Consider the following 12,906-nt stretch of genomic DNA (forward strand, 5'->3'; position numbering starts at 1 on the left):
TCTTTCTGCTTCAACGGCTCTTGTAATATGTTGGATCCACCAGATAATTAAGGGCTACCTATTTTAAGTTCTCCTGATTTGTAACCTGAATTTTCACTGCAACGTTCCTTTACCGTGTAGCACAACATAACCACCTAGGTTATGTTACGCTCATGGGTGGAGATTTGCTTACAGAATTATGAGACCAGGAAATTTGTCACAATAAGAAATATTTTGAAACTAACAATATATCTACAAAAGTATTACCACAGAGTACTCTTTGAGATGGCATCTTATATCCAAGAAGCAAAAGAGAATATGTCCTTACATTTCTTAGTTATTTTATTAGGTTTTACTTTTTATGGTAAAGCTTATGACTATAAACTTGTAAAGCACATAAAGGTTAAAATAAAGTGTTATGTTGTAGAAATACTACAATAAAGAAATATATTTTTATCATGTCAGTCTTGGGACATAAAAGTCTTGTGGCACTGAAGTTTTTCAATCTGCAAGCAAGCCCTTCAAAGGGATGGTATGTCACCTCTTTCCAACACTGAACTCTGGATTCTAGTAAACAGACTCTCCTGTTACACTTGCTGTGTTTGATCCTGTACACGGTACTGGAAAAGAAAAGGGAATATGCTGTTGAGTGTTTTTCACCCAAAATTTTAACTGCTGTCCTCTACAGTTGATTCAACTTAAAGGGAGTTCAGCGGCATTGTATATGAGTAAGATTTTGGCCCTAGAGGGGAATTAAGAAATGCTCTCACAGGAAATTAAAGCAAGGTATTGAAGGAATATCTCCCATCCCACATTCATTGCAGCATTTCTTACAATATTCAAGACATGGAAACAACTTAAGTATCTGTCAATTGATGAATAGATAAAGAGATGTGATATATATGTACACAATGGAATATTATTCAGTCATGAGAAAGAAGGAAATGCTACCATTTCTGACAACAGGGATGGACCTTGAGGATGTTATGCTAAGTGAAATACGTCAGACAGGGAAAGACAACACTGTATGATCTCAATTACATGTGGGAAACAAAAAAGCCAAGCTCATGAAAACAGGGTAAAATGGTGGTTGCTAGGGGTAGAGATGTATCAGAATAGGAGAGTTGTTCTTTAAGGGTACAAACTCGCAACTAGCATACAAATAAGTCCTGGAGATCTAATGCACAGTGTAGTGAATAAATACAACATCGTTGAATTATGTTCGTCAATTTATTCCAACCACAAGAAAGTAATGATGGGCCAGCCTGGTGGCGCAGGGGTTAAGTGCACACGTTCTGCTTTGGCGGCCTGGGGTTCACTGGTCTGGATCCCTGGCATGGACATGACACCACTTGGCAAGCCGTGCTGTGGTAGGTGTCCCAAGTATAAAGTAGAGGAAGAAGGGCACGGGTTTTAGCTCAGGGCCAGTCTTTCTCAGCAAAAAGAGGAGGAATGGCAGCAGATGTTAGCTTAGGGCTAATCTTCCACACACATAAAAAAAGAAGTAATGATAATTAGGTGACTTGCAGAGGTACTACACTACAATGGTAATCATATTATGAGATATAAAAGAATTAATCAACATGATGTACACTTTGAATTTACAAAATGTTATATGTGAAATATATTTAATAAACAACCATATATGACTGTTGTAATTTGATCATAAATGAGGGAATAGTTGAATGGGGGAATCAATTAGTGGCCTCCATTGTGCCCTCTGCCACCTCCATCACTCCTAGACCTGTCCATCGCCTCAGTCTACCTCTATTCCTCTGCTACATTCTTCATCTGTCCACCTGTGATCTTCAGACATCCACTAAAACTTCATGTTCTCTCCCCTCCATTCAAGCCCTTTGCCTTCAATATTATACTCTCCACCTCCATCTTGTGACCTTTTTCACCTTGAACCCTCTGTGACAACTATTCTAGGGACCTTCATCCCTCCTCAGCCTTCATCACCTCTGCAACATCTATCGTGATGCCTTCCTTCCCAGTTCCTTGAATCTCATCCCATGTCCTCTGAATTCTATGCCCTGGCACTCTCATTTCCCTAGCCCTCAATTCCCAGACATCGTGAATGCCCCAGGAACCCAATCCACATCCTGCACCCATTACACCCAACTTTATAATCCCTGACTCTTTCTCCTGGGTGCTTTAGCTGACTAAATCCACTGCCCTTCCAGCTGTCTCACTGTTCTCAGCCCATTTGGCCTTCCTGTCCATCTCCATAGTTTCCCCTAGTGCCATCTCCTTTTCCTACCTTGTATCCAAGTTGGATTGTTATCTTCTACCAAGATCTGCCTAACCTATCTGAATTCACCTTCTCCCCACACTAGCTTTTTTTTTTTTTTTTAATTAGTGTTATGATAGATTACAACCTTGTGAGATTTCAGTTGTACATTATTGTTAGTCATGTTGTGGGTACACCACTTCCCCCTTTGTGCCCTCCCCCCACCCCCCCTTTTCCCTGGTAACCACCGATCAGATCTCCTTATCAATATACTAACTTCCACCTATGAGTGGAGTCATATAGAGTTCGTCTTTCTCTGACTGGCTTATTTCGCTTAACATAATACCCTCGAGGTCCATCCACGTTGCTGTGAATGGGCCAATTTTGTCTTTTTTTATGGCTGAGTAGTATTCCATTGTGTATATATACCACATCTTCTTTATCCAATCATCAGTTTCTGGGCATGTAGGTTGGTTCCACGTCTTGGCTATTGTAAATAATGCTGCGGTGAACATAGGGGTGCAATGGACTCTTGAGATTTCTGATTTCAGGTTCTTAGGATAGATACCCAGTAATGGGATGGCTGGGTCATAGGGTATTTCTATTTTTAACTTTTTGAGAAATCTCCATCCTGTTTTCCATAGTGGCTGTACCAGTTTGCATTCCCACCAACAGTGTATGAGGGTTCCTTTTTCTCCACAACCTCTCCAACATTTGTCACTCTTGGTTTTGGATGTTTTTGCCAATCTAACGGGTGTAAGGTGATATCTTAGTGTAGTTTTGATTTGCATTTCCCTGATGATTAGCGATGATGAACATCTTTTCATGTGTCTATTGGCCATATTCATATCTTCTTTTGAGAAATGTCTGTTCATGTTCTCTGCCCATTTTTTGATCGGGTTGTTTGTTTTTTTGTTGTTAAGCCGTGTGAGTTCTTTGTATATTATGGAGATTAACCCTTTGTCGGATAAGTGGCTTGTAAATATTTTTTCCCAATTAGTGAGCTGTTTTTTTGTTTCAATCCTGTTTTCCCTTGCCTTGAAGAGGCTCTTTAGTCTGATGAAGTCCCATTTGTTTATTCTTTCTATTGTTTCCCTCAACTGAGGAGTTATAGTGTCTAAAAAGATTCTTTTGAAACTGATGTCAAAGAGTGTACTGCCTATATTCTCTTCCAGAAGACTTATTGTCTCAGGCCTAATCTTTAGGTCTTTGATCCATTTTGAGTTTATTTTGGTGTGTGGTGAAAAAGAATGGTCAATTTTCAATCTTTTGCATCCCACACTAGCTTTTTTAAATGCTCCAGTAACTGGCCTTTCCTCAATTTTTCCCATTAATTTCCCATCCCCATTAGCACTTCTGTTCCTGTGACTCTCTGCCTTCTTTAAGTCCCAAGATGCCAACATCCCTGCTACCTCCACTTCCTTGCACACTTGCTCTTTTATCCTTGGCTTTCCACTTCAATATTTCAGCAACATTAAAATTCCTTTGCCTTTTCTCTCTATGCCCACTCTCTTGCGCTGTACTCCCTATTACTGGAACCTCTCAGGCTCTCCACACCCCCATATTATTTTTATGTCTTCTTTGTTCTGAGGCCTATTCTTGTTCCACTCTGTCACATACTCACATGCTGTCACTCCCCTGCACACTCCAAGTTACCCAGTATGTGTCTCAATGTAAAGTGACAGTGCTCAGGGCACATCTGAAGAGTTGTGCATTGTGATTGTTGCAGGTTTAGGAGGGCTATAAGGGTAGGAAAGGCCCATTTTTCAGGCATTCAGAAGTCTGGAGATACAACTATTCTTCTGTATAAGATTGTATGACTGAGATATGCACATGCATGGTGACCGTAATACCGCTAATCTTCTGAATCAGGTCGTGTAAATGAGCTACACACATGCATGGTGACTATGACTTTAGGAAAGTGTGTAATCAGGATTTTAGGAATGTGTGTATGGAAGAGTATTTCCATATGGGAGTGTGAATTTTCGTGTGCTTAATGTGTGCAGTAACGTTTCTGAGTATGCAAATTAGTATGAGTATGTTAAGTGCCTGCATGTGTATAATTCTGTGAATGTATGTGACTGTATGCGTGAGTGAATGTGTCTGCATGTGTGTGTCTGCATCTGTGTGTAAATGAGTTTGTGCATGCGTGTAGGGTCGGTTGTCCACTATTATGGCTGTAACAACCAACTTGACAATTGGGAGAAATAGCATAGTGAAGCTGGATCCAAGAGTCAACTTGCATGTAGGAGAACCTGAAGAATTAAATTTGCCTCATAATTTATATTTGCTTTTTGTATCTTGAGCCTTTAGAAATAGGTTTCCTAATTAAAAAGCAGTCATAGTACCTTACTGAAAATACTGCAGAATGTGTAGAGGACTGTGTTGACTCTCAGATGGTCTTGAATTAAGGAAGCAACCTAATCTGATAGTTACAAGAGTGGTGGAGTCTGTCTGTTAAAACATCTGATCCTGGGTTTTCCTTGTGAGGGACTGTTTTAGAATCTTGTCTCTTTCTTCTATGGATATTAGTCTGCTTCTCCTTCCTGTCACTACTGGGGGTCAACATTGACAGACTGTCCAGACAGTTCACATATTACTTGATATTGAGTTGCACAAATGAGTGCAATAATGTCTAATGTAAATTTTTGGCATCATGTTCTTGTTACTTATATCTCTCTTTAAATCCTTCTCACATATTTTGACAAATTCCACTTCTTTGCTTATAATTGATTTTATGAGGTAGCTCAATTATATAAATTAGGATAGAACTCACTTCTAGGTAGAACCTCTCAGTGAGGCAAAACATTGTGTGAGAAAAACATAGTCACCAGCAGTCCCCCCTGTGTCAGACCTAAGGATTTCCTGCTCTCCTCCATGTGAGACACTGTCTGCCTCCAGGGATCGTGGAAAAGTAAGAGTCTCTCACAAACACTCCAACAGTCTCTTAAGAGATGCTAACTAGAAACTTGTAGTTGTTGTTCATAATTAGCACTTGTGAAAAAAATTTTCAAAAATATTCTCAACTCCCAAGCCTGTTACTGCCAATGCTGCTAGCAGGGAAATGATAATTGCAATTCTTAGGAGAGGTGAGGTCACAGACTCACAAACTCATATCTCAGGGTCTAGCTACCCCTCTTGCACGTCTACTGACTACTCTGACCTTCTTGATGAACCCACCATCCAGGCAGTAGGAAAAAGTTGGTAAGTTTTCTCTATGTTCATCTGAGAGGCAGAATCTGTAAGGAGAGTAATTGTATCAGGAGTCTGGGTGAGTGAACATATTGGACAAAGGGAACTTCCTGCATTTGATCCTGGTCCAGCACTAAAGTCACTTAGGAAGGTGGAATCAATCCTGAGGCATGAGCTGAGCTAGTTTAGAGAGATGGGGTCCTAGACTTTCCAGCAATCTTTGATGTCTCCTAAGGTATGTTTTTAGTCCTTACTGACATTGTTTGTTGTGTTTTAGTCCAAGGGATAATGAAATCTGATTTTTAATGTGCTTAAGGACTGTTCTGGAGTCAATCTGCTGTTCAGACTACTTTATAGGAATCACAGACAAAATTTCAGGTTTCCAGAGGTGCATGCGTAACTCCATGCTGATAATAAAGAATAGGATGAACCTACAGAATCATCTGATCCTGTGCAGAAACAGTCTGTCTGATAGCAGTTTCTGGAATAGAAATGTTTTCTCTAACTCCAGGTGTATGAAGTGCTTAATAGATTGCATAAGCGTCTCTACTGCTTATGAAGAGACTTTCCCCATGTAAAGTGAGGGGAGCGGTGTTTAAGAAAAACATACTGTTGTAAGTTTTGGACAATATTTTCCGGCTCAAACGTATTATGTTACGTTTGATGCCTTTAAGTATTATAATACCAATCCAAAAAATGTATGTCATTAATATCGTACACAAGGTTTTTGCCTTAACTTTGCATTTTGTATGTGTCTTGTACTTTAATATCTTCCCAAAACTTTCCTTAGTGCTAATAATTTTAACTCAAGTATTAATAAACAGACATGTGCATGTTCCGAAATTAGTATTACTTGGCTTCTATTAGACAGTGTTCATCAGACATCAGTGTTTCATCTCTCCTAGTTCCTGTGAATCAGGCCATTTTACTTATGTTCCTGGGATAAAAGCAAACGTTTCTGTTGCCATCCTAAGGTTAAGCCATTCTTACATTCATTAAAGCCAACTTTTCCAGATGCAGGATCCTGCATTTTATACTGCAACCAGGGAATCTACATTTTATTAAGATCTCTAAAGCTTTATTCAAAATTTATATTTGCCTATAGAATAAGTCTTTATAAATAAGAAGAAACTAGTCATGACCAATTTTTTTAAATAGAATATCACTCATCTAAATTGAACAGACAAGGTGCAAACACAAAGCTAAATTTAGATCTGGTTTGTTTGAAGAACCCAGCTAAGTGGTGTTTTAGTATATTATGGATTAAATACACTATCTTTGCTATCAGCCCAGCCAGGTTCAAATTCCCACTTTGCCCCTAACCAGTGAACAAATTTAAAGAAAACACTTCACCTCTCATTGCCTGTGTTTTCCCCTTCTTTATCAGGAATGTAACAGTGCTTCACTACATAGTAATTTGTGAAGAATAAAGAAATTACAGCATGTGTTGCCTTCATGGTAGTGATTCCTACATTGCAAGGGTTTTTAATTGTTATACTTTCAACTCTTGGAAGCCTGCAAATGACATGAAAGTAAGTAATTTCATAAAAGTAGGGACTCTTCGTAAGAGGCAAATATTGGATTTCAGTTGACATGATACATGTAGACCGTGACTCATATCCCCTTGCAGGATTTTCTAGCTCAGAAGACAAATATCTGTCATTGACTACTGACAGGAAGGCCTCTAGAGAATTAGTAGTAGGAATTATCTTGTCATTACAGACCACATTCGGAATCCTGGGGAATTTCTCTCTTCTTTACCATTATCTTTTCCTTTATTTCACTGGGTCTAGGCTAAGATCCACCGACTTGATTGTCAAGAACCTGATTGTAGCCAACTTGTTGGTTTTATTGTTTAGCGGAATCCCCCATACAATGTCATCTTTTGGGTGGTATCAGGTTTACAGTGATTTTGGATGCAGATTTTTTTTATATTTTCGTGGAGTAGGAAGGGGTGTGTCCATCAGCACCACCTGCCTCTTGAGTGTCTTCCAGGCCATCATGATCTGCCCCAGAAAGTCCGGGAGGGCAGATCTTAAAGAGAAAGCTCTCAAGTGTGTTGTCCCATCAATTTCCCTGTGCTGGGTCCTGCACATGCTGGTAAATGTCCTCTATCCTATGTTTGTGAGCAGCAATTGGGGGAACAAAAACATCACAAACCAAAAATCATTTGGATACTGTTCTGCTGTTCGTCATGACAAAACCAGAGACTCATTATATGCAGCATTGCTATCAGTCCCTGATGTTTTCAGTTTGGTGCTCATGATGTGGGCCAGCGGTTCCATGGTTTTCATACTGTACAGGCACAAGCAGAGGGTGAAACACCTTCATAGGACCAATGTCTCCTCCAGATCCTCCCCGGAGTCCAGAGCTACCAAAACCATCCTTCTCCTGGTGAGCACCTTTGTGTATTTTTACACCCTTTCTTCCATCTGTTATGTATGTTTGGCTCTCTTTCACAATCCTAACTGGTTTATTTTAAAAATCAGTTCAATAATTTCTCTGTGTTTCCCAACTGCCAGCCCTTTTCTGTTCATGAGCTGTGATTCCAGTCTATTCAGGCTCTGCTTTGCCTGGATAAGGAATACGAAATTCCTTAACCTTCTGAGAAATCTGTGAATTCTATATATTTGGGCAATGTTTATTTGGCAATTCCCTCATCCTCTTCAGAGTTCTAAGTAAAATTATGAGTAGGTGACCAGAGACTATAAACAGGACATGCTGAGTGTCTTCTTTAAATGAAACAATAACATATAATAGTAATTGCAAGGAAATATTGTATATTTATAATGTAAATACTTATGTGATTAAAGTTTTCCTAATGATTTCTGTGGGGGAGTGCAGAATTTATGCAATAGTAAAACCAGGTCCTGAAAGAATCTGGATATTATGGAGATTTTTTTTGTGTGTAACTTAAATCTCTCACAATGAATCCCCAGAAAAGAACTGGTCAAGGAATTTTAAGAAAAGGTACTTGAAAATAGAACACCATGTGTCATATCAATACTGAAACTGAAGACCATAGTGCTGGAGGGGAAACTCAATCAGTGAGTAAAGCTTTTTAGAGCCAGATATGTGTTTTGTACATTCCATCCTTAGAGAAGTGGTCATCATTTATTTGAAATATGATGTTATGAAGGGAGGTGAGCACATTTACACATTTTCGGGTAGAAATGGTCAGGTTGAACTGGAGTGGGGCAAAAGAGTTCAAAAAATTACATTTTAGCTGATTTGTAAACAATATCACGTAAGTGTGCCAATTTCAACAGAAATGAATTGCAAGGAATTGGGATCTGTAGAAGACAGATTTTTCTTTTTTTTGTGAAGTTGATTTGGGCGTGTTGGCAAGAGAGAGGTTTAAAGGTTCATACCCCTGTCTCTAAAGTGATGAAATTAGTTTATGGTGGAGACTTCCATTAAATTTGGAGCACTGTTGGGAGAGCCATTGGAAAGAGAAAGACATGGATCCATTCTATTTATGTGGAGTTTATGGCTCCTTTATTTTCTGGGAGGAAAGTGGATATTTCTTCAATTTTGGGGAGAGATTTTCTTGCAGTTTTCTCTGTATTTACATTCTGAAGCTGATCCAAAGTTTTGAGAATTCAGCAGTTTGAAAAACAAATAAATTATTTTGACCTAATGGATATATATATTCAACCTTGTACCGCTAAGAGAAGCCCATATTTTTGACTCAAAAGAGACACATACATTTACCAGAAATTAGATCACAAAGGAAGGAGAAGGGAAAATGGAAACATACAGAAACACCTTTACTTACAATTGTGTGTATAAATATATTTACATGTTTATGTGTGATCTATGTGTATCTATATATTTATATGTATGTACATATACATATAAAGATATAAAATAAATTGTGTTTGTTATCCATTAGTAAATATATTGGAAACAAGTACCTTAAGAAAAATTTGAAATAATCATTTTAATTATTTATTAAATAATATATGTAATTATTAATTACAATAATGACAAATCATAAAGTACATATTATCTGATATGTATATTATGATGCTAGTTGTTTAATTGTTAAAATGCCATAATTTATTTTCTGTATTCCTGCTTTAATTCTGTTATGTGGCCATATCTTCAAAAACATTCAACGAATGTAGTAAAAACTGATTTTAAAACAAGTAATTGGTCTATTTGAATTTAATATAATAATTGATACCTTTCAATATTGATAGAATTTTTCTTATTTTATCTATTTTAACTACATTTTATTAATATTTAAATATGTCTATATTATGATTCCACCTAATAATCTGCCACTTTCCTTTGAAAATTATATAATCATTACATGTTAATTTTTTCCTTAGAAATTTCAGCATACATTTAAAGCCAGTCACAGTGTCATTTTATGCAATACTTAAACCCCACCTTTTCAAGATAAGGACATTACAATACTCATCTATTCACCATATGCCACTTTTTGATCGGTGATTGCTAGTTTAAAAATTTAGACACATGCACAGGTCATAAATGTATAGCGCAATGAAAGCTGACGAAGTGAAACATTTCTGTACTCTGTATCTAGACCAATCAAGGGAATATTGTCAGACCCCCGGAAGTTCCTCTTGTTCCCTCCCAGTCCGTGCTCCTCAGGGAATCACTGCTCTGACAGCTAACAGCAGATGTCAGCTTAGCCTTTTTTGAAACCATAGAGCATTAACTCTTTTGTATTTGGCTATTGTTGAGTCTTTATGTTGTTTGTGAATGTATTGCTGCATGCTGTTACGGACTATTTATTTGCATTTCTGGATAGGTTTCTATTCTATGAATATAAAACAATTAATTTAATCATTCCACTGTTAAAAAGCATATGGGTGGTTTTCAGTTTGAGACTATTAAGAACAATGCTGGTGGGGCCAGCCCAGTGGTGGAGCAATTATGTTTGTGTGCTCTGCTTTGTTGTCCTGGGTTTGCCAGTTTGGATCCTGGGTGCCGACCTGCCAAGTGGTTATCAAGCCATGCTGTGGCACGGATTTTAGCTCAGGACCAATCTTCCTCAGCAAAAAGAGAAGGATTGGCGGCAGAACTTAGCTCAGGGCCAATCTTTCTTCTTCTTCAAAAAAGAATGATGCTGGTATGCAAGTTTAGGATATGTTTTATGACACGCATACAAATTTCTATTGGCTGTATATGCAATAGTGGAATTGTTTGGTGACAAGATTACATCTATGTTTAAAAGTAGAAGTTGGAGCAAGAAAAATATAAGAAACAGAAAAAGTTTTGGATACTGTTCTGCTGTTCATCATGACAAAACCAGAGACTCCTTATATGCAGCATTTCTAACAATCCCTGATGTTTTCTGTTTGGTGCTGATGATCTGGGCCAGCAGCTGCATAGTTTTCATCCTGTACAGCCACAACCAGAGGGTCCAGCACATTCATAAGGCCAACGTCTCCTCTAGATCCTCCTCTGAGTCCAGAGCTACTAAAACCATCCTTCTTGTGGTGAGCGCCTTTGTCTATTTTTACACCCTTTCTTCCATCTTTCAAGTGTGTTTCACTATTTTTTAACAATCCTAAGCAATTTCTCTTGAATACTACTGCAATCATGACTATGTGTTTCCCAACTGCCCACCCATTTCTGCTCATGAGCCATGACTCCAGTGTATCTTAGCTCTGCTTTGCCCGTGTAAAGAAGACAAAATCTTATGGGAAATATGTGAATTGTATGCATTTGCACAATGTTTATTTGGTAATTCACTCATTCCCCTCAGAGTTCTAAGTACAATTATGAGTGGTTGACCAGAGAATGTAACCAGAACACACTGAGCATCTTCTTCAAAGTAAACAGAAAAGAATAATAGTAATTGTAAGGAAATATATAAGTATCAGATAAATACTTATGTGGTTTTAATTTTACTCATGCTGTCATGGAGGAGTTCAGAATTTATGCAATAACAGACTTAGGTCCTGAAACAATCTGAATATTATGGAGATGTATTTTAGTGTGTAACGTATCTATCACAGTAAATTTCCCAGAAATGAACTAGGCATGGAATTTAAGAAGAGGGACATAAAGATGGAACAATATGTGTTAAGTCATTACTAAAATTGAAGACAATAGCGCTGGAGGGGAATTTCAGTCAATAGGTCAAACATTTGGGAGCCAGTTATGAGTTTGTACATTACATCCTTAGAGAAGTGGGAGGCATTTATTTCAAACATGATGTTAGGAAGGAAGATGAGCATGTTTAAACATTTTCAGGCAGAAATGGCCAGGTTAAATTGGAAGGGGGGACAAGAAAACATAAAACTGTACTCTAGCTGATTTTTAAAGAACATCAGTGAGCTTGACAATTTTAAAAGATGTGAATTGTGTGGAATTGTGATGTGTAGATGGCAGATTTTTCTCTTTTTGTGAAGTTGATTTGGGCATGTTGGCAAGAAAGAGGTTTGAAGGTGCACACCCCTGTCTCTAAAGTGATGAAATTACTTTATGATGGAGACTTCCGTTAAATTTGGAGCCCTGTAGGGAGAGCCATTTGAAAGGGAAAGACCTGAATCCATTCTGTTTATGTGGAGTTTGTGGGTCCTTAATTTTCCAGGAGCCAAGTGGATATTTTTTCAATTGATGTAAAGTACTGCGAATTCAACAATTTGAAAAACAAAATAATTATTTTGACCAAAGGATGTATGTATTGGAACTTGTACCACAGAAATAAACCTATATTTTTAGTCACATGAGACACTTAAATATTTACAACCAATTGGATCACAAGTCAAGAAGGAAAAAAATAGATGTGTAGACACACATACACCTACAACTGTGTATATAAATGTATTGTCTGTGTGTGATCTGTGTGTGTAGATGTATATGTACATGTGCATATAAAGTCAATCATGTTTATTGTCAGTCTATATATTGGAAGCCTGTACCTTAAGAAAAATTTAAATAGTACTAATTGTAATAACGACAAATCTTAAAATGTATGTTATATAATATGTGTATTGTCATGCCAGTTGGACAATTGTTAAAACTTCATAATTCTATTTCTCATTTTCCTACTTAAATTATATTATTTGGCAATATCTCTCGAAAAAACATCCAGTGAAGAAACTAAAACATGTTTGATTTTAGAAGTAATTAACCTAAGTTTAAGGTAATAATTGATATATTTGAGTATCAATAGAGTTTATTTATTTTCTTATTTTATCTAAGGTAACTTTTCTCTATTATTTGTAAAATATATTTCTGTGTTATAAATCTACAATATGATTGACCCCTTTTTCTTTGAAAGTTGTATACTGATTCTTCTGATTATTTGTTAGTTTTTATCTAGAAATTTCAGCATGCTTTTAAAAGCTAATCACAGTGTCACTCTATTTAATACTATTAAACCCCATCTTTTCAATACAAGGACATCACAACACTAATCTATTCACCATATCCTACATTTTCCTTTTTTGAGGAAGATTAGTCCTGAGCTAACATTTATGCCCATCTTCCTCTACTTCATATGTGGGACACCTGCC

General features: G+C 37.3%; 1 protein-coding gene and 1 pseudogene across 1 annotated transcript; both read left to right on the plus strand.

Moving 5' to 3' along the window:
• Positions 1-6,997: 6,997 nt before the first annotated feature.
• Positions 6,998-8,023, plus strand: EQUCABV1R929 (vomeronasal 1 receptor equCabV1R929). The gene has a single exon (NM_001166872.2). The coding sequence runs from the start codon at positions 6,998-7,000 to the stop codon at positions 8,021-8,023; it is 1,026 nt and encodes a 341-aa protein (NP_001160344.2).
• EQUCABV1R-PS953 (vomeronasal 1 receptor equCabV1R-ps953 pseudogene) lies at positions 10,165-11,047 on the plus strand (annotated as a pseudogene).

This window comes from Equus caballus, chromosome 10 (genome assembly GCF_041296265.1).
Source record: "Equus caballus isolate H_3958 breed thoroughbred chromosome 10, TB-T2T, whole genome shotgun sequence".
Lineage (NCBI taxonomy): Eukaryota > Metazoa > Chordata > Mammalia > Perissodactyla > Equidae > Equus > Equus caballus.